The sequence below is a fragment of the Vulpes lagopus genome, chromosome 2 (assembly GCF_018345385.1).
Source record: "Vulpes lagopus strain Blue_001 chromosome 2, ASM1834538v1, whole genome shotgun sequence".
Classification (NCBI taxonomy): domain Eukaryota; kingdom Metazoa; phylum Chordata; class Mammalia; order Carnivora; family Canidae; genus Vulpes; species Vulpes lagopus.
This window is the reverse complement of record NC_054825.1, coordinates 156014370-156037223: the sequence shown is the minus strand read 5'-3', so window position 1 is coordinate 156037223 and position 22854 is coordinate 156014370. Positions and strand designations below refer to the sequence as shown.

Here is a 22854-nt window from a genome sequence, read left to right as displayed (position 1 = left end):
AACATGAGAGATGTCTCCTCTGACCACTTTTCCTGGTGTTAGTCCCACCACTCAGCTCTCCTTTTTATCAAATTTATTTTTCCAGATAAAGTTATAATTTGTTTCCATTCATTTATTCAAAATTGTGATAAAAATTCTATTTTTCCCCAATAAAACAGAGCCCTTGGTTTAAATGAATTTTATTTTGCACTATTCATGCATATTCAGTTCAGATGTGCTCACTATTATGCTAGGTACATTGAAAGTATAAAGAGAATATTGGATGTGTTTAGTGAGCTTTCAGAAAAATGAGGCATGCACACAAAATAATGAGAAACTAGTATATAGTTAATGATTACTATCAAAATAAATGAGTTAATAACTCGTATAGGGGTAATTATTATGACCTTAAGAGATCACAGATGTTTTAATGAAAAAGTCTCATCTTTTGGTCAACCTTGACAAATGGGAGAAAGATTGAAAAACAGATAGGAGCTCATTCTACTTAAGGAAAGCCAGAAACAAATGTTTAAAAATATGGTAAATGGAGACCAACTTGATTCTAATGTATGATTTATGTTGGAAACAGTATTGGAAATTTTTATGTACATAGTTCAGACTCATGTGTCCAAAGCACTGGTAGTTTTGGAAGTAACCCCAGTGCAGTGTGGGGACTTTTGAGTGGGTTTTGGGCAAGAGGGAAGGTTATTTTAGGAACTTTAATCCTGCAGCGTTGTTCCATCATGAGTCATCACTATTAGAGTGCAGATGAATTCACACTGTGAAATGATCAGTTAATCCTGAGTCTTTAGAAAATGTTGCTCCAAAGCTTTCTTGTGAAGATACAGTCAGTTTGCATGACTGTGGTGTGCAGTAACACCATAAAATGAACTGTTTTCATGTCTTAGGTTTGAACAGATTTAACCATGAGATTCTCATTGCTATGGTGGTAAAAAAGGATTCCTCAGTACCTGTCATATTTGAAAGCCTTTACAATGAGGAACTTCATAGCTATTTTTTGAGAAATAGAATGGACATTCAACTTCTTCGTTTTGTTTTATGAGCGTACTGATTGTGGTCTGCTTGACTCCTTAAAATGTTTTATGGTAGACTTGGAATGTTAATATTTACAGGAAGGAAAATTTTGTACTGTTTTACTAAAGCCTTTAACTGTGTGACTACAAAACAAAATAACTTTGCATATTACTCTATTAGGTCTTTATCAGAGAGTAAAATTATGCTTTATTTGGAAAGGTTTGCCTAGATAGGAGAGTAATACCCTATTTCTCAGGGTAGAAAAATATAATAGCTGCCTTAATAGAGGGAAAACAGAGTTCCTACTTCATAATGAATAATGTGTGAATCATAAAAGAAAAATGGGAGATCACTGGAAATACTTAGTTTTTCAAAGTTTTTGGAACTTCTTCCTTAAATGCTTTAGGGATCCAGTAAAGGCCAGGAAAGACAAATAGTTGAAAATTTCTTGGACTTAATCATTTCATTTCAATATTAATGGAATTAATGCTTCTTAAATTTGGGTATTTATATGAAAAACATACCTTTTAAATGGCAGTATGGTATAAACTATAAGGATTTTATAATGCTGTTTAAATATTTTTACATTACTTTGTTTTGAACTTTGGATTCAATTTTGCTTATTATGTATAAGATTTTTGAACATCCTTGTTTAAAACGTAAAATTCCTCATAGTGGGATACAAAATTAATATTAAATATTTATGCTCCTTTAGACATTGTTGAGACAGATTACATGCATGTGTATACTTTGGTTTATATGCTGCATTGGTAGTGGTTAAAAGTATGACCCTACAGGCAATCTTTTCAAGCAGATAAAACTGTTGGGATGCTTTCCCAGGACAATGGGGTTGCCCTCCAGGCGTATCTCTTCAATGCGGTCCCGAATATAACGGGTGTCATTAGCCTTGCAGAATGTATCATCTGTGATTGAAGTTATGTTGTTAAACTGAAAAATAGAAGGGAAAAATTGTTCAGAAGTTTGAAATCAACCTTTTGTATGCTATGTAATAGGATCTTGCAGAATATTCTATCTAAAAATTGATTTTGAAAATATTGTGTATCCTGTGTATCCTCGTAATAATAAAACTCTTTCAGCACGACCAGAGTCTCCCTCCAACCCCCGCCTTTTTACACCTATGGTATTACGTTGGAAGAACACATTACATATTACTCAGAGTAATATCCATGTGGCAGAAAATTCTAAGCATAAATAAGATTATACTAGCTAGAGAAACCATCCCATTCTAGAGTGTCAATTCAAAATGGGTACCATGTCCTTAAAAATTCCTTAAAAAAGTAAAAAGGACAAATGTGAATTCTTGTGTTGATGAAAGACCAATTTTAGCTTAGTTTTTTTTTTTTTAAGATTTTATTTATTTATTCATGAGACACACACACACAGAGGCAGAGACAGAGACACAGGCAGAGGGAGAAGCAGGCTCCATGCAGGGAGCCCGATGTGGGACTCGATCCTGGGACTCCAGGATCACACCCTGGGCGGAAGGCAGACGTTAAAACCCCTGAGCCACCCAGGCCTCCCCATGTGTCAGATTAACTGGGAGATGCTAAAGGCACACCTGACAACAGACTGTACTCTAACAATAGGCCTTATACCTAGGTTGCTGATCCTTTCTTGGTTCTCTGGACAGCCGGGGCTTTCAGGCAGGTGAATGAGCTGGACTCTAAATATAGTAATATTTCGATAGGCAAAATTTACATGTGAATAAATGAATTTCCTAGTGAGTCCCAAGACTGACCAGTAGTAATTTAAATTAAAGTCAGATATTGTGAAAGGAGCAATCCTACCTGAAGATGAATTACACGGAGACTTTCTGGTAAATTAAGAGGCACAGATTCCAGGGCATTGTGGTCCAAGTAGAGGAAGGAGAGGTGGTTCAGTTTCTGTAAGGAAAAGGTACTTGGCTTGAGCATCACTGAGATCAGTACATTACTTTCACAGGACTCCTGCTGTGTACACATGTACATGCATATACATGTGTGTACCTGTGTATGTGAATATATATATGTGTGTATACAAGTGTATATAGGTATTGGTGTAACACCTATCAGTGCTGTTAATTGCTGGTTTGGTAGTTATTTGGTTTTGAGGATTTTTTTGTTTTCAGAAGTAGTGTATTTTCGTCCTTTATGAAGGATGATAATGCCCTCCTGCATCCCCACATTTCTCTTGGCTCATCTGACCTAATTTCTAGCAAAATGAATACAGACATATCTTAGAGGTATTGTGGGTTCAGTCCCAGACCACCACAATAAAACAAATATTACAATACAGTGAGTCCAGTGAATTTCTTGGTTTCCTGTTGTATATTAAGGGTACATTTACACTATACTGCAGTCTATGAAGTGTGCAGTAGTGTTAAGTCTAACAGTGTACATATCCTAGTTAAAGAATACAGCTAAAAGCTAACCATCATCTGAGCTTTCAGTGAGTTGTAATTCCTAATGACAGATCACCATAACAAATGTAATAATAATAAAAAAGCTTAAATTATTGCAAGAATTAGCAAAATGTGCAGAGACACAGTGAGCAAATGCTGTTGGAAAAGTGGCGCCAGTGGACTTGCTGCATGCAGGGTTGGCACAGACTTTCAGTTTGTAACAACACAGTCTCTGTGAAGCACAGTAAAATGACGTACAATAAAATGATGTGTGCCCATGCTCCTAACTGATGTGCTTGTTAGTAAGATGTTTCCCAGAGCAATTTATTAAATACTTTAGTTAGGTTTGACTTTTTCCCTGGAAAGGTCTATGTTGAATTACTCTTCATGATCAGCAAGCTCATTGCTGTGTATTGTTTTATGATTTCAAGATGAAATGCAAGTGTAAAATTCAGAATATTCAAACCCTTCTTTTGTGAAGTGTTGATCCACTCCTTTTTGGTCTTTACTATTCCAGTTAGTCAATGGCTTACCAGTCAGAATCACATAGCTTCACATTATATGGATTTGTTTGTTTGCTTGTTTTTAATGTGAGTCCTGTTTTGAAAAGTCTCCTGATAATCCCTTAACTTTTGAGGAACTCTGATGTGCCTTTAGAATAATGTTCCTTACAGCTGAAAAAGAACTCCTTAAGTGTAAACAAACAAACAAACAAAAAACAAAAAAAAAGAAAAATGGAGTATTTTACATCTTCTGACAGATTATTCATTTGTGGACAAATTGTACATTTGTGTGATTATCATTAACTTTATAATACTTGATAGAGTTTCTATTAGTTGTTATCACTAGAAGCCACAAACTTCCCTTTTGATGAGGTGTGCTGCCAATAGTAGCACAATCATCTTTTTATCTGGGGTTCCTCCCAGGACCTGGAGCGGGTTATCACCTGTGCAGGACTGGGCTGAAACAGTGATTTCTCCATAGGCTGTGCATTTGGACACAGCCTAGCTACCTTACCTTTTTCCTGTACCTGTATCTTGAGTTATTAAATTAAGAAATGTATTTAATGTTAGTACATATAGGATTTTATACTAGTTGTGATTATTAGAATTCAAAAGAAAGCCTATAGAATTTTATGGGCTAATATTTTTCAGTAGAAAAAGTAAAATTCAGTGTTTATTTTTGGAACAATAATTTTCTGGCATGTGTAAATTACTAATATGGTAAGGAAAAGAAACACAGGAAAACTCCCATTTTGAGGTTTTATAGCATTCTGGTGCCATGAGGGTACAAACCACATCTGTGTAAATGAGTATTTGCTGTGTGAACAGGTGAAAAAGCTGCAACACAATGTAGTCCCACGAAACAAGGTAAAGTTATGTACTTCAAGTGAGGTGCACGAAAACTAGATTGAATGAGCCCAATAATAGGACTATTTATTGTGGAAATAATGTCTTCATTTATGAAATTAAAATAGTTTTTAAATATAAAAATTTTAGAACAGTATTTCTTTTATCATATCATCATTGGTTGTATAAAACTGATACTGTGGTCATAGTATAAAATACTTACTTTGAAAGTATTTGCTTTGATTCCTCTACTCTTGATTTTGTTGTATTTTGCATTAAATAAAGTGAGCTTAGGAGGAAGAACTGGAAGTTTCAACAGTTGATTTTCAGCTAGTGTGAGTTCTTCTAACAGAGAAAGTTTTGAAAAAGTACCATCTTCTATATCTTCAATCAGATTTCCCGTAAAATCAAGTCGTCTTAAGTTAGCTTGAAGGAAAAATACACAGAAAATATACAAAAAATTTGAAGTTAAAGTTTCATTTATGTGGACTGAAGAAAAGCATTGGTTTAACAGGTCATTCAAATACCTTTTATTTTTAGTATCTAATAGAGTGTAATTAGTAGATCAGTAAACATTGTTGAACTCAAGGTGAGCATCTGCTCTGTGCCTGGTCCTGATGGCCTTTCTCACTTAAGTCCTGGAATCTCAGGGTTGGAAGGAAACTTAAAGTTCATAGTGTCCTTCCATCCTTCTGTGTTTGAATTCTCAGGATGCTGAGGCAGTTTGAAACAAATTCTGGTTGCAAATCATAGGAAGTAAGCATAATATTTGATTGAATAGAATCATGTAGGTATATTTTGGACTTTACACCAGCATGTTGCATTGTGAGTGTAGGTATGTTATCTTAATCTCTCTATACCTTACTGCTTAATAACAACAAATAGGAACATTCCCTAATTTGTTAAAGTGATGCAGACACAGACATTCAGTTTGTGTGTTTGACTTTTATATGTCTAGGATGGTAAGGAAATGGAGTCACTTCTCATTCATTATTTGTGGTGGTCCCTGCAAACACTGAGTTAATGACTATGGACCATTGCTCCCTGGGAATATACAGGGTTGGGTTCCTGTGAGCCTCTGGTCACACATTTACATCAATCAATTGGTACAAAATTCTATGCATGTTTCTGTTGTAAAGCACTGTAGTTAGTATATATTAGTGATACGTTAACATTGAACTCATCATGGCCATGAGCACTGCAGCTCACGCTGGAATGAAGATGACCTCACACAGTGTCTTTGTGAGCAGCTTGAGCACTGCACTTGGGGACCACGTTAAATAGGAAAAAGCACAGCAGTTTGGAAGGTGTGATGCTCAGAAGACTGGATAGGACACTTTCCAGTGTAAGAGCTGATACAGGATGGCAGAGGTCACTTTGTTTGACACTGGCTGGGTAACCCAGGTGTGTTGCCACCATGCACATGTCTACATATAGAGACTTTGGGTCACAAATTTTACCAAGTAGGTGAGTTTGAAAGTGTACATCCACAACTAAAGAGGCAAAATTGTCCTTGGACCGGTTGGGAGCTACCAGTTACAGCATGAATGCTCTTAAGGTGGGTCTCCTAAATGTGCAGTGGGCCAGTGTGCGTTTTTGGGCGTGATTTTCTTCAGACGCACCTGACAACATAGCAGGCGAGAGGATCCTTTAGAAGTTGTGATCTAGGCCTGGGACTTGGCAATACAGAAGTGGGGCAATGTGGTGCACTCACGGCCCCTAGAGGCCAGCATCCCAGAAAGGAGTTAAAAAATGCATTAGTTCCACATGGGAATTGTGTGAGGAATTTGGTGCTGGTTTGTGACCATGCCTGGGCCTCTCCTTAGACCTAAATTGAAATCTCTGAGACTAGGGCCTGGTAGCAGTATTTTTGTTTTTAGTACACAGCCAGGTTTAAGAACCCTGAGTTAGAGTACAGAAAAGCAGACTCTATGCTTGTGGTGAAGGTAGCATTGTGAATCAGTCATTGGGATTAGAGAAGCACTCCAACTATGCTGGTGCTCCTGCTGGGCTGAGGCAAACGAGTCTCAAAGTCCTGAGGTTGAGAAGGCATAGTTGCCCAAATGTTAGATGGGTTGTCAACATAGACACTGAAGTCACCAATAAAGAAAGATGAGAGGGGACACTTGAATGGATAGGAGATGAACCAACAAACCAGTCGATTTTTGTGAAGTATGTCGATACTTAAATACTCCAGCTGTGACTACCCTAGATGTGATGGGCCACAAGTGCCTAAAAATGTGTTTATATGAGGTTAATACTAACATGAGTTAAAATGAATTATTTAAAATTAACTTACGTATATCTGCAAAATCTCTCGCAGTCAGCTTTTTAATTTTGTTGAATCGTGCATAAAGATAGGCTGATTCCTTTGGCAAGGGTGGTACAGCATCAATGTCAACTTCTTCACAGTATACAGAACCACTTAAGCAAACACACAACAGGCACGTGGGCATTTCTAAATTGGGAAACAAAACCATAAAAATACAAACTGATATGCTTTTATCCAGTTTCTTCCACTGTGCATGATTATTTTGAAAATCATCTATTATCACATGTATCAGCAGTCCATTCCTTTTTATTATAGAGTAGTATTTCATGGTATTAATATAGTCCTTCCTTATGGGTTTTTGGTTTTCAGTTTCAGCCAGGTTTTCTGGCTATTTCCTGGGAAAGCTGCTGTGAACATTTATGTAGAAGTCTGTGTGGATGCAATGCTTTTGTTTCTCTAGGGAGAATAGGCTAGATCAGAGTGGCTGAGCACCTGCAGAGGAAAGCCCCACACTGTGTTCCATACAGGTTGTGCGGTATCACAGTCCTTCGGCAGTGCCTAAGAATTCTAGGTTCTCCACGTCCTCCTTGGCATTTGGTTTGATCAGACTTTTTAATTTAGCCATTCCAGGGAGGTATGTTGTGGTATCTCATGTTCTAATTTATATTTTCACAACGACTAATAAGTTGAGCAATTTTTTATAAACTTATTTGCCTTCCACATATTTTCATGGTAAAGTGTTCATATCTTTTGCCTATTTTTATTTATTTTTTTAAAAGATTTTTATTTATTCATCAGAGAGAGAGAGAGAGAGGCAGAGACACAGGCAGAGGGAGAAGGAGGCTCCATGCAGGAGCCTGATGTGGGACTTGATCCTGGGTCTCCAGAATCACGCCGTGGGCTGCAGGTGGCACTAAACCGCTGCGCCACCAGGGCTGCCCTCTTTTGCCTATTTTTAAAATGATTTTTTGTATTGTTATTGAATTATGAGTATATATTGTAGGTATAAGTTGTCACATTTCTGTTTTGCAAATCTTTTCCTCCATGTGGCTTGTCTTATTTTCTTATCAATGTCTTTTGACTGGGAAACATTCTTTTGCTTCCACATTTTTACTTAAGTTCTAGTAAGTTAATACATAGTGTAATATTGGTTAGAATAGAATAATAATATTGGTTAGAATATTGGTCAGGAATAGAATTCAGTGATTCATCACTTACATACAACACCCAGTGTTCCTCACAAGTGCCCTCCTTAATGCCCATTCCCTATCTAGCTCCTCCCCCACCCACTTCCCTCCATCAAGCCTCGGTTTGTTCTCTAGAGTTAAGAGTCTCTTATGGTTTGCTTCCCTCTCTCTTCCTTTCTTTTTTTTTTTTTTTTTTACTTCCCATTTGTTCATCTTTTTTGTTTCCTAAATTTCCCGTATGGGTGAAATTATATGGCATTTGTCTTTCTCTGACTCATTTCACTTAGCGTAATACCCTCTAACTCCATCCTCATCATTGCAAATAGCAAGATTTCATTCTTTCTGATGGCTCAGTAATGTTCCATCATATATACACACACACACACACACACACCACATCCTCTGTCGATGGACATTTGGGCTCTTTCCATAGTTTGGCTTTTGTTGATATGCTGTTATAAACATTGGGGTGCATGTGCCCCTTCTAATGTGTATTTGAATGTGTATTTTTGTATCTTTTGAGTAAATACCCAGTAGTGCAATTGCTGGGTCATAGGGTAGCTCTATTTTTAACTTCTTGAGGAACCTCCACACTGTTCTCCACAGTGGCTACACCAGTTTCCACTCCCAGCAACAGTGCAGGAGGGTTCCCCTTTTTCCTCATCCCTACAATCATCTGTTGTTTCTGGTCTTGTTAATTTTAGTTACTCTGCCAGGTGTGAGGTGATTTCTTATTGTGGTTTTAATTTGTATTTTCCTCATGCCAGGTGATGTTGAGCATCTTTTCATGTGTCTGTTAGCCATTTGTGTGTCTTCTTTGGATAAGTGTCTATTCATATCTTCTGCCCATTTCTTAACTATATTATTTGCTTTTTGGGTGTTGAGTTGGTAAATTCTTTATAGATTTTGGATACTAACCCTTTATCAGATTATGTCATTTGCGCATGACATCTCCCGTTCCCTATGCTGCCTCTTAGTTTTATTGTTTCCTTCTCTATGTAGAAGCTTTTTATGTTGACCAAGTCCCAATCGTTCATTTTTGCTTTTGTTTCCTTTGCCTCTGGCAGCATGGCTAATAAGAAGTTGCTGTGGCCGAGGTCAAAGAGGTTTCTTCCTGTGTTCTCTAGGATTTTGATGGTTTCTTGTCTCACATTTAGATCTTTCATCTTTTTTTTTTTTTTAAGATTTTACTTACTTTTAGAGGGAGAGTGTTGTGTGTAAATGGGGGGAGGGGCAGAGGGAGAAGGGGAGAGAGAATCACAAGCAGACTCCACACCAAGTGCGGAGCCCAAATGGGGCTCTATTACACAATCCCAAGATCAATCACCACCAGAGCAGAAACCAAGAGTCAGATGTTCAACCCACTAAGCCACCCAGGCACCCCAGGTCTTTCATCCATTTTGAATTTATTTTTGTGTGTGGTTTAAGCAAGTGGCCTAATTTCATTCTTTTGCATGTTACTGTCCAGTTTTCCCAGCACCATTTGTTCAAGAGACTTTTTTCCATTGGATATTTTTTCCTGCTCTGTCAAAGATTGGTTGACCATATGGTTGTGGGTCGTCCATTTCTGGGTTCTGTATTCTGTTCTGTTGATCTATGTGTGTGCTTTTATGCCAGTAACATACTGTTTTGATGACCACAGCTTTGTTTTTTTATTTTTTTAAGATTTTATTTATTTATTCATAGAGACACACACACAGAGAGAGAGAGAGAGAGAGGCAGAGACACAGGCAGAGGGAGAAGCAGGCTCCTTGCAGAGAGCCCGACGTGGGACTCGATCCAGGGTCTCCAGGATCACGCCCTGGGCTCTAGGCGGCACTAAACCGCTGTGCCCCTGGGGCTGCCCATGACCACAGCTTTATAATATGACTTTGTAGTCTGAAGTTGTGAGGCCTCCAGCTTTGCTTTGGTTTTTCGGAATTGTTTTGGCTATTTGAGGTCTTTTGTGGTTCCATACAAATTTTAGGATTGTTTCTTCTAGCTCTGTTGGTATTTTGATAGAGATTGCATTAAATATATAGATAGCTTTGGGGAGTATAGACATTTTAACGTTTGTTCTAGGAACAAACGTGATCATGAAATTTTTTCCCATTTTGTTGTGTCGTCTTCAGTTTCTTGCATAAGTGTTCTATAGTTTTCAGAGTACAGATCTTTTACCTCTTAGGTTTATTCCTGGGTATCTTACTATTTTTGGTTCATTTGTAAATAGGATCAATTCCTTGATTTCTTTTACTGCTGCTTCATTATTGGTGTAGAGAAATGCAACAGATTTCTGTATGTTGGTTTCATATCCTGCGACTTTGCTGAATTTGTGTCAATTTTAGCAATTTTTTGGTGGAGTCTTTCAGGTTTTCTACATAGAGTATCATGTTGCCTGAAAATAGTAAGTTTGATTTCTTCCTTGCCGATTTGGATGCCTTTATTTCTTTTTGTTGTATGATTACTGTGATGAGGATTTCCAGTACTGTGTTAAAATAGTAATGGTGAGAGTGGACATTCTGTCATGTTCCTTACTGTAGGGGGAGGGCTCTGAATTCTTCCTCATGAGGATGATACTAGCTCTGAGTCTTTTGTATGTGGCTTTGATGATGTTGAGGCTTGTTCCTTCTGAACATTTTATATTTTAATGAAGAACAGTTAATTCCTTTATAGTTGTACTTTTTGTGTTGTATTTAAGAGATCTTTGCAACACTACATTATTATCCTTTTTTTAAAAGTTATATAGGGTAAGCTCTTGATATTTAGGTTTGGGGTCCATTTTTAGTTAATTTTTATATATGGTCTCAGAAAGAGTCAAAGCTCTTTCTTTTTCAACCTAGAACTACCTGACTTTTCAGCACCATTTTTTTGAAAAGATTATCTTTCTCCCAGTATGTTGCATTGGCTTTAGTGTAAAAAACCAGTTGACCCTATTGTCTAAATATATTCCTGGATGCTTCTTGTTTATTTATTTTATTTTTTTTAAAGATTTTATTTATTTATTCATGAGAATACACAGAGAGGAGAGAGAGAGAGGCAGAGACACAGGCAGAGGGAGAAGCAGGCTCCATGCAGGGAGCCTGATGTGGGACTCGATCCTGGGTCTCCAGGATCACGCCCTGAGCTGTAGGCGGCGCTAAACCCCTGAGCCACCGGGGCTGCCCCTTCTTGTTTATTTTTATGCTAATATACAATTTTGTGCTTCCTGTAGCATTTTAGGTACTGTAAATCCTCCAACTGTATTCTTCAATACTGTTATGCCTATTCTGAGTTCCTTGCATTTCCACATCAGTTTCAGTCAGCTTCTTGATTTCAAAAAGCCTGCTAAAAATTTAATTGTTATTGAGTTAAATATGCAAATTGTGAAAAATTGGGGCACCTAGGTGGCTCAGTGATTGAGGACTATGATTGAGTGATTGCCTTCAGCTCAGATCATGATCCCAGGGTTCTGGGATTGAGTCCCACATCAGGCTCCCCACAGAGAGCCTGCTTCTCCCTCTGCCTGTGTCTCTGCCTCTGTGTGTGTGTGTCTCTCATGAATAAATAAATAAAATCTTTAGGAAAAAAAAAAGTCATTTACCTGTTGCTCCATGGGCTAAAGATGGACGTTGTGTTAGTAGGCACAAAAGTGATGTGAATCTTCTCCATCTGCCTCAGAGCTCATGGGTAACCAGGTGCAGTGCCATCCAGCAGTAATGTTTTGCAAGGAATGATTTTTCCTGAGCAGTAAGTCTCCACCATGGGCTTAAAATATTCTGTCACCCATGTTGTAAACAGATGTGCTGTCCCCAGCTTTGTTGTTCCATGTAAAGCGCGTCGGTGGAGGAGATTTGGCATGATTGCCAAGGGCTGCTTTTCAGAAGGGTCAATGAGCATTGGCTTCCACTTAAAGTCACTGGCTGCATTAGCCCCTAACAAAGTCTACCTGTCCTTTGAAGCTTTGCAGCAGACATTGCCTTCTTTCTAGCTGTGAAAGTCCTAGATGGCATCTTCCCACAGACGACTGTTTCATCTGTATGGAAAATCTGTAGTTGAGTGTGAGCACCTCCGTGCACTCTCTTCACTGGATCTTCGGGATCACTGGCTGCAGCTTTTCTGTCAGCACTCGCTGCTTCACCTTGCACGTTTACATCATGGAGACAGCTTCTGTCCTTACCCCCGCCACCTTCTGCCAGCTTCCAGCTTTCCTTCTGCAGCTTCCTCACAGCTGCTCAGCCTGTGCACAACTGAAGAGTCAGGGCCTGGCTCTGGGTGAGGCTTTGGCGGAAGGGAATGTTGTTACTGGTTTGAGCTTCCATGCAGACCAGACTCTCCATGTCATCAGTGAGGCTGTTTCACTTTCTCATCATTCAGGGGAGTTCAAGGGCGTATCCCTTGGAATGTCCTTCAAGAACATTTCCTTTGCCTTCAGACCTGGGCTCCTCGTTTGGCACAAGAGGCCTCAGTTCTGGCCTGTCTTGGGTTTTGACGGGTATTCGGGGGAAGCTTCATGTCTAGCTTTCGATGGAAAGTGAGAGATGTGTGACTCTTCCTTTCACTTGAATGTTTGGAGGCCACAGTAGGGTCATCCAATGTCTTAATGTCAATAGGGTCATGTCTCAGGGCCTAGAGGGGCTCCAAGAGGAGTAGAGAGATGGGGGGATGGCTGGTCCCTGGAGCAGTCAGAGCACATACAACATTTATTAGTCACGTTGCCTGTCTTCTATGGGCATGGCTCATGGTACCCCCACATTATGGTGTTGACATTAAAGATCACTGATCACAGGTCACCGTTACAAATAAATGGGGAAAGTTGAAATATTTTGAGAGTTCCCGAAGTGTGACACAGAGGCATGAAGTGAGCAAATGGTGTTGGAAAAATGGTGCCGGTAGACTGGTGCCACACAGGGTTGCCATAAACCTTCGATTTGTGTTAAAAAATAAAAATAAGAAATGCAGCATTTGCAGAGTAGAGTAAAACGGGGGTCTGTACCTATGTCTGTACCTCTGTGTCCAAACTATGGTCTTCTATTGTAGTCCAGCACCACCATGCTCACTCTGGCCTTCCCCCTCACCACATTTATAGCAATTTCTCCCACTCTGAGAAACCTGGCTCTCATTATCCAGGGTAGTATTTTACTCAGTACTAGTAATTTACCCAGTGTAGTGTTTACCCAGCACTCACGCATTAGTTTCATTATTGTTGACCTGTAACACAGTAGAAAACAAACCTGGAATTGTACTGTTTGTCCATTCTATTTTGTCTTTAGCCTGAAGGCCTATAGTCAAAATCCTGTGTTTAAGGGTCACTTGGATTAAATTTGTTTCCTTTTAGTGTGTTATGTTATTCATTTAAAATGAAATTGTTTCCAATTGTATGCCATTTCTATCTCATCTTTGTTGATTTTTTTTTATAAATAGATTTGTTAGTTTACCTGTGTGAAATATAGCCTTGTTCTCAAATCAAATCTATACAGAAAGTGTATACTCAGGGAAGTCCCAGACCCTCCTGCCCCCCATCTCTCTCTCCTTTCCACCACTGGTCCCTTCTGTGACAGGTTGCCTTTCTTGAGTTTCTTCCCACACAAGTGAGCTGATGTATTCTTTCATCTCTTTTCTTGGATGAAAGGCAGCATGCCATAGTCTTTTGCACTTTGATGAGAGGTGGTTTTTTTTTTTTTTTTTCATGTAATATATTCTGGAAATCACTTCTTGTTCATAGAGATCTTCCCTATTCATTTTTATAATTGAGTAGTATTCCCCGGTGTAGATTTTTTGATAAATATTTTATTCATTCATGAGAGACACACACACAGAGGCAGAGACAGAGGGAGAGGGAGAAGCAGGCTCCATGCAGGGAGCCCGACGTGGGACTTGATCCTGGGACCCCAGGGTTACTCCCTGGACTGAAGGCAGGCGCTAAACCGCTGAGCCACCCAGGGATCCCCCTCCCTGGTGTAGATTTGCTATACTTCATCCAAGCTGTCTTCATTGTATGGATTGTTAGATTGTTTCCAGAATTTTGCATTTGTGAGCAATGCTTCTATGATGGTATGTATGTATATTCTTCCTTTCAGAGGTATATCTGTAGGGTAAATTCCTAGAAGTTGATTGCTATATCACAAAGTAAATGCATGTTTGGTTCTGTTAGATAATTTTTTAACTCCTGTCGAAAGACATTATACTAATTTGTATTCCTCCCAGCAATATATGAGGGTATCTGATACTCCATGGCCTTGCCAGTGGTATAATATAACAGCTTTAATTTGTGGCTATCAGATAGGTTAAAAATTTATATCTCAGGGCAATTTAAACTTACATTTCTCTATGTGTGAGATAGAACATCTTTTCACATGTTTAAGGGTCATTTTTATGTCACTTTTTGAATTGTCCTCATATTTTTTGCTGTTTTTTTCCAATGGATTTTTAGTCAATATTTTCCTGGATTTTTATGTGTTATTTATAAATTAGGGATACTAACTTTATTTCTCTCAGGTTTCAGTTGTGTTTGACTTCATTTATGATGATGCTCTTTACCACGAAAACATTTGATTTCATCAAGTCAAATTTATTGATCTTTTTTAGTATTTTGTCTGGATTTTGAGGCATCCCACACCCAGATTATCATCTCATATTTGCATTGTTTCACTTTTTACATGTAGACCCTAATTTATATGGAGGGATTTGTTTTTCTGGGTAAAGTATGGATCTAATTTTTGTCTCTTTTCAGTTGACCACTCAGTTGTCCAACACTAGTTTTTAAAATTTTTTTTGTTTTCATTTATTTATCTAAAGACTTTATTTGAGAGAGAGCGAACATGAGCAAGCGAGCAAGAGCAGGAGTAGAGGCAGAGGGAGAGGGAGAGGCAGACTCCTTGTTGAGCAAGGAGCCTGACCGTGGTGGAGCTCGATCCTAGGACCCTGAGATCATGACCTGAGCAGAAGGCAGACGCTTCACAACTGACCACCCAAGTGCCCCTGAAGTTCTTATTTATATTCCAGTTAGTTAACAGCCTTGTTTTTTTTTTTAACAATCACCATGATTTGAAGCCCCTAGCAGCTCCGTTGGTGGAGCCTTGTTCTCTTGATCTCAGGGTTGTGAGTTTGAGCCTCTATGTTGGGTGTAGAGATGACTTAAAAATAAAATCTTTAAAAATACCATCTTTCCTTCAGTGATTTAAGGTGACTTCTCTATGATATACTAAATTTCTATATGTATTTCTATTTCTGAACTTTCTGTACTTGCACCAGTATTACATGTATTTAAACACAGAGACTTTGTGTTCTATTATGAGATACATCTGGTTCCTGAGGACAACTGTCATTTTTCTGTGAGTCTCTAGCTATTTGTGCAGATTTGATTTTTCCATGTGAACTTGAGAATCAACTTCACCAGCTTTTAAAGTAGGTTATTGTAAATTTAGGGAGAGCTGACATCTTTATGATACAGAATCATCCTATTCAAGAGCAAGGGATGTCTTTCCAATTAGTGTGTGTGTGTTTTTTTAATGTTGTCATGTGAAATGCTGTTCTTTGATCAAAAATAAATACATAGGAACAATTAAGAAAGATGTTATTTTATAATTTTCTGTTTTCATTGAAGCATATATTATTTATATATATAGCCATCTCTGTGTCTTCTGTTTGTTGCAATTAAGAATTCATTTTATTTCCATTATCCTCAGGTTGCACATAGTATTTGCAGATCATTGTTGTTAAGTCACTGTTTCTGAAATTGATTTTATACAGATGGAAGCACACAGTATATACTCGGGACTCGGATTGTTCTTGAATGTTCCTGCCCCATGATTCTCACTCATAGCACGGGGTGGCAGTGGATGTCCCAACTAACACACCAGCTGACTTTATCATTGGAGATAAAAGTCCACTGTTTGAATTTAATATAGCTTGAGGTCATTTTTTATACCATAAGGAATAAATTTCCATTATCTATTTATTAAAGCTCCTTTTAAGATAATTAGATGAGAGGGTATGCACACTTACCATCATTTTCCTTCTTGAGGGGTGGTAGCATTACACGCTCATCTTTTTGTAATTGAAGACTTTTCTCTTTAGGTAGTATAGTTTCTTTTTCCTATTAGAAAAGTAAAAAATTGTTATTAGGTTTGAAAAAGCCTAATTTTGAGTTTTAACTTAAGGTTATGGGGTGCCTGGGTAGCTCAATGGGTTGAGCATCCAACTCTTGGTTTCAGTTCAGGTTGTGATCTCAGGATCATGGGATGGAACCCCACGTTGGGCTCCACACTCAGCAGGGAGTCTGCTCGGGATTCTTTCTCCCTCTCCTTCTACCCCTCCTCACCTCTCTCAAATAAATAAATCTTAAAACTAAAGAGCGTAGGATCACAGCACCTGTCTTCTCATGGTCATAGTGGCATCTCTTTTGTGCTGCATACATAATTCCACTTCATCATTCATTAACTTATAAGGCAAATATTTGTGTAGCTTGTTTTCACTCCAGACTGTCAACTCCATGAGTATAAGAAAGAACCAGGTCTGTTTTTTGTTTGTTTGTTTGTTTGTTTTTTAAATCTCCAAAAGCTGAACTCTGTGCCTCCTAATTAATATATTGAAATTTCAAATGGGAGCTGAAAGGGGCTCTCTGACTCAGAATTTAGTTTTTCTGAAGTGAAATTTGAAATGAGATCCTCTTTATGTAGGGTAGGTCTTTTAATTATTCTTTATGGTCTTGCCTTAATTGAGTTCCTGATGGCAGATTTTACCATGTTCAGCAGGATTGAAGCACAAGTCATGGTGCTTGTGCTGGGCACTGAGCAGGCTTTTGGCTTCTTCTGCATGTGGCCCATCATTACCTACATGCCTGCAGTACACCTGGCCCTTTTATTCTTTTTGCCTGCCCCACTGGGACCTCCAGTCCAGGCTGTTAGCCCTGGGGGTCTGTATCACTCTCTCCTATCCTGGAAGGGAACATTTTCTGCCATTAGACTTAATGTAGATGGCGTGGGGCCACCAGTGTGTACCCTCTGAAAGCACATTTGCCTTCCATCTCCATCTTAACTCCTTTTTCCTCCCACATGGCTTCTGCTTGAACAGCCCCTCCACTCTGAATCTGTATATTAAGTGCTGTTGAATTTTAATCCACAAATACGAGTTCCTACATTTATATTAAGAGCAGAACTTCTAAAGCAATGTGAAGAGAAACAAAGAACTTACTACTTTTTAGAGATCATGGAATTTTGAAATTATTTTCTTAACTTAAAGATTCTAATCATCCATGTAAGCCAATAGTTGATTGTTATGATAAGCACTTTTAAAAAGAATTTCTGAAGCTATGACTAGTGGTACCAATCCTTTTTGTCTTAATATTAGGCAAAAATAATACCAGCATATTAACTCCATTGAAAGAAATTATAGTGTTAACATTTGGTCCTGTGTACTAAAAAAGAAAAAAAAATCAACATTGTTATATATTTGGCTGCCTTTCTCATTTTCCATTCTATGTGTGCATGCGTGCATGGCACACACGCATACACAGAGTAGGCAGGAGCAGATACTTATGTGCTGCATTAACTTTTTCCTTACCCAGCGTTCATTTCTGTGTGCCAAGAAAACCACAAGTAATTACTCAGCCCATGCAAGTGGAGTATGAAAGATGTGAAGTCATCCCTGCAGAGTATTAACTGAAGGACAATTACAGTCACTTCGTACAAATTGTTAGTCTAAATTGTTGAAACTGATTAAAAATTAAGCCTCACATTGAGGCGTTTTTCATTTTTTGTTACCATATGTAAGTTATTGTGAAATGCTGTAGAAACCAAAATAAGCAGTATTTATTTCCACGAACCACTTCTTTCTAAAATAATAAACCTTAAGCTGGTAATCCAAGATTATTTCTCCTAATACACATTTCTCCTATTTTATTTTGAGGCAATATAATACACAAATATAGGGCATTGTATAACACTACTTATAAATCTTCAACCAGTAAGAGATCATCTTAAATTTTATGTTGGTTGCTATAGATACTGTTTGGTTACAATAGATTCTTTTTATTAATTTGGGAGACATGCATACTTTAAAAATATAATCTTGGGCATATTTTGAATTACTTTCATTTAAAGTGCTTTTTCTTTCCCCTTACCTTATCAGACACAATAGAAAAAAACCCATGCATTTAAATGGGTGACTAATTTAGAAGTTTAATTTAGGGTAGAAATAAAGTACCTTAATATTTTTTCCATCCAGATATTTGTCCTCAAAATCTTGACTAAACAAGGTTTCTTCAAAATTATCTGTTCCATAATCATAGGTCATGCGTGAGTCCTGCAGAGTTGGTGGTGCTGGCTCTGTCAGAGGTATAAACAGGAGCAGAAAAAGTGTAGACTGCAGAGTCTTCATGTCAGCAAAGTCAAGGTGACTGGAAGTTAATAAGCTAGTGGCCTGCTGACTGTGGGACAATGCTCTCTTTTTCCCTGGAAGTAAAAACGCAGACCATCGAAGCAATATTTAAAAGCTTAGAGGACTTTTGGCAGAGTATACTCAGTAGGGGCCAGAGAACAATATTTAACCCTTAGTGATCTTTAATTAGATGCTAAAAGTTTTCATGTATCAGTGACGTTCTTAAAAATAGTTTCAGAAAATGGTTTTATTTATTTTTCTGTCAAAACCCAAGCAATGTTGAAAATTTCAGTTCGTTAATAATTAAGGTGCTTTAAACAAAGGTACTTGTATGCAATTGAAGTCTTAGGATACCTGTAGTTTAAATAGTTAAAATGAAGACTCATGATCCTGTCTCATGTGAGTTAAAAATATCATATTTCAACTTTGCTATTTTATAAGAACCTTGATTTGTAATGGTAGGAATGGTAGGAATAGAAATAAGTTCCAAGAGTTTTAAAACTTTAAATTTAACATGAAAAGTAATCATTAACACTTCTAGGTGATAAAGCATATGGGAAAAGCCATAATTTTAATTTTCTTAGTCTTGTAATTTTCATTGACATCATTGTTTTTAGTTAATAGCATTGCTTTTGGAATTTATACTATGAAAAACACAGTATTGCAGACTAGAAAAAATACAGAATTTAATCAAGGATTTTGAGGAAGATTCTCTTAGGCTTCTCAGTGATGCGCATTTCAGAGTTTTAAAGTAATTTCAGACAGAATCAGAGTTGCTGGTGCTGCATTGTAGATGCCAGCTTGTCAAAAATCAGTGGCTAAAAAGCCTGGTTTTGTGACTTTTGCAGCAAGGTTCTTGCCTGCAGGGATGTTAAAATTATCTAGTGACATATTTAAGTGCTTGTTACAATTGTTCAAGGTAACTGAAACTTAAAAATTAGAGGTGGCCTTTGCATTTATCAAGACTGTTCGATGAATCCCACATCTTAACAAATGATATTTAAAAGAATATGTGAAAGAAGAGCCTACCGTTGTAGCTTTTTGAAGCTTTTTGTGGTTTTCCTCAATAGAAGTTCATGCGTGTGTATTAGCCCCAAGTGGTAGGTGAAGGAGGAAAGCTGTGGATCAGTTTCAAACTGCTGCATGGAGTTTCAGGGCCCAGCAGCTTTAAATGCAGTTTGCATGTGGTAGAGATCCTTGCCAACATTCTTTCTCTGGGGTGAAATGTAGTGTGTTGTACTGGAGAGCTGTGCTTGAAACATTTTCAGCTGCCGTGCTTGGTCTGCTTCTAATTACCGTAAGCTTGTGTTATTTTTCACATGTGTACCTTGTGTAATGAGCACTAAGGTTTCATGAGTATTATTTGTAAAGATGACATAGCTTTAAAGTCCTGCTTTTTATTTTAATGCTTTCCCAGAAGATAAAAACTTCTGCTTTTTCAATGAAATAAAACACCAAATCAAAACCTAGTCTGTGCTCTTAATTTTATGAGGGGTAAAAATATTGCTGTAGTACCATAATTAGTATATAGTCAAGAAATTTCCAATGCAAAAATTACTTTTAGTATAAATTATCATGTAGTTTAATCATTTGGGGCCCCCCTCCTTTATTTTAGTTACATGTAATAAAAATCCAAGTCTGAGAAATCAGCTTTTAAAAAATACATTTGATTTGTAATTCAGAGTTTTGATAGTAAAGATAGCTTCGTTTGCTAAAATAAGGAAACTATAAAAATCATTTAAATTGTAAATTTGATTTTTAAAAGTTTAAATGGTATTTTAGATAACTATATATGACCATCGTAAAGATTCACTTTCATTTTATCACTCTTTGGTGCTCTTAGCATTCAGGGTAACATTTCTTTCTCCTCTAAACCAAAAATCCAATAGATATGGGTATGAATAAATTTTATTATAAAACAGAAAAGAATACCAATTTGTCCTTTTCTATTTAAAATTGTCTTTAGAGTCTTTCAAATTATAGCTTGGAAAATCTAAGACTTGAATGCTCATGATTTTATTTGAATGTGAATTATTTTACATTTTGTGATATTCTCTGGTTTGGGCTGATAGAAATTGTCAATTTTATGGCTTTAAGGATACAATAAAATATTCAGAGTCTTTGCAAATATCTTAAAATGAAACAGCAAATACTGGTTAGTTTGTTTCGCACTGTGTGGCAGATTTGTTGAGAAGTGAACAGGATAGATGTTAAATGTCAGATTTAGAGAATCCTAGAGATGGGACGCTTTACTAATGTCAAATACAGTGTGATCCTTTGTACTACAGAAAAATATACTGTGAATTATAACATCTCTCCTTGGGAAGTCATGACCAGTGAATACAGTTTTATTGGTATTCATCCGTGAAGTAAATTTATTGGGCACCAGTTTCTGCCAGAAGTGCAGACAAATGCACTCAGACTACTAAAATGCCATTTCTCCCCTGAAGGCACTTCCCTGGTTTGCAGTGATCTTGAACAAGTTAACTTCTTTGGACTTCAGTGTTTTTATCTGTTGGACTGTAGTTACTGCTGAGTTTTTCCAACCTCCGCGCTATTGAAATCTTGGAGTAGATCATTCTTTGTGGTGCGTTGTAGGACATTTTGCAGCATCCCCACTCTCTGCCCACTAGATGCCAGTAGCATTCCTCCACCCCTCACCCCCATCAGCTGTGACAAACCAGTATTATCTCAATACTTTGTCCCTTTGAATGACCAAACACATACTTCTAAATCACAGCACGGCAATCCATCCCCTGGTCCTTGAACATGGGTCCCTCACCGCCAAACAATGATAAAAGTCAAAAGATGCTGGTGCACTGCCAGAATCCCATTCAGTCATTAATAACTGTTCAGTCATGGGGTCCCTGGGTGGCTCAGCGGTTTAGCGCCTGCCTTTGGCCCAGGGTGCAATCCTGGAGTTCCAGCATTGAGTCCCACATCGGGCTCCCGGCATGGAGCCTGCTTCTCCCTCTGCCTGTGTTTCTGCCTCTCTCTCTGTCTCTAGTTCTATCATAAATAAATAAATAAAATCTTAAAAAAAAAAAAAACTGTTCAGTCCATGCTCATATCTTATGAAAATGTCTCCCAGGGCAAGGCCACTTAGGTTTGCAGGCTTCTGTGCCAACTTGTGAGGTTCTAAAAGCAGGAGTGGTCTCAGTAACGTCCTTTCAGGTATCTGGTATCATCGAGCTGAGACAGTATCTCTTGTTCTGAGCCTCTGTCTGGGTGTCTGGGTAACGCTGGATTTCCCTCATTACATAACATACTTATTCCCTTACCTTTAGCTACTGCTTTTTATTCTCTCTGTTTATACCCAAACTTCCCCATCTCAGAGAGGGGTATTGGATCAGGCTCCTGTCCTGGTCTAGGTTGCAGGCAGCAGTACTGGCATGGTGAGTCCATCCCCTTCAGTCCACTTCTGTTCAGATGAGGTTAGGCACATTCAGCACTGGAGGTTCATTTTACCACCAGGAAGCGCAGTGTTGCTCATGGTTAGCTCCACTTTTATCAGGTGGGGGAAGGCACATTTTGCCCCATCAGGCCCCTAGGAATTCCACTGGAAAGGCTGTAGACATGGAATCATCCTTGCTTCCAACCCTTGTAGTGGCGTCAGTTAGGGGAAAAAAAGAAAAAGCTGAGGTGATGTAGAGAACAAAGAGCAAAGGCACCTCCCCCCCCACACACACTCTTTCCCAGATCCACCAGAAAACACATAAATGTATCCAGTGGGGACACTCCTTTAGCCACATTCATGTTCACGTTGAGGTGAGCACACCTGTGCAGGCTTGTAAGCCAACCTTTCCTGTTTTAGACAACCAATGTTTAATTGCCCATCCTAGTGCTCTATAAAATTCTTTCCGTAAGCTGTTTCTCTCTGCTTGCGGTTGGACATTAGGTGAGTTCCTTGGTCTGAGGAGAGGACAGCTGGCTGTGGAATATCTTCTTTTCTGGTTTTCTGTATCACTCTGAACGTTTGCATCTATCACCAGGTCAGCAAAGCCCAGTCCAGAGTCAGTACCTCTTCCTGTCAGGAACCCTTGATAGCCTCCAAGGTGACCACATCGGGGTGCGTTCTCAGACACGTCAGGACCTTCCCATAGGGTCTCTGCTACACAGCACCTGTAGCCTCTGTCTCTCCTGTTGCCAGAACAGTTCATATCGGCATTTTGTGCCTCAGAGGGTGCAAGAGATTCTAGATTCAGCCAGTCCCTGCAGTGCTGCAGTCTCCCCAAATGTACTCGTTTCCTAGGCCCAGGTGGCCGTCTCTAGGGAGCACTTGGGGATGCATGCATG

At 38.4% G+C, this 22854-nt stretch overlaps 2 protein-coding genes across 3 annotated transcripts in view; one reads left to right on the top strand and one right to left on the bottom strand.

Annotated features, from left to right (window-relative positions):
* Positions 1–22854, top strand: part of LOC121485690 (centromere protein P) — a 222021-nt gene that overhangs the window by 61461 nt on the left and 137706 nt on the right. The window lies entirely within an intron of this gene.
* Positions 164–19719, bottom strand: OGN (osteoglycin). The gene is made up of 7 exons (XM_041746389.1): positions 19588–19719; positions 18385–18632; positions 16186–16276; positions 7064–7222; positions 4988–5190; positions 2823–2918; positions 164–1962 (listed from the first exon to the last, which is right to left on the bottom strand). Exons 2-7 carry the CDS (start codon positions 18556–18558, stop codon positions 1792–1794), a joined length of 894 nt encoding a protein of 297 aa, XP_041602323.1. The 5' UTR covers positions 18559–18632; positions 19588–19719; the 3' UTR covers positions 164–1791.

Bases quoted from the DNA above. Each gene is read 5' to 3' on its own strand.
- OGN (XM_041746389.1), bottom strand. From the start codon at position 18,558: ATGAAGACTCTGCAGTCTACACTTTTTCTGCTCCTGTTTATACCTCTG. The intron at 16,277-18,384 runs GTACTTTATTTC...CTTTTCTAATAG, and splicing joins TGGATGGAAAAAATATTAAG to GAAAAAGAAACTATACTACC. The intron at 7,223-16,185 runs GTAAGTGTGCAT...TTCCCAATTTAG, and splicing joins CCTCAAGAAGGAAAATGATG to AAATGCCCACGTGCCTGTTG.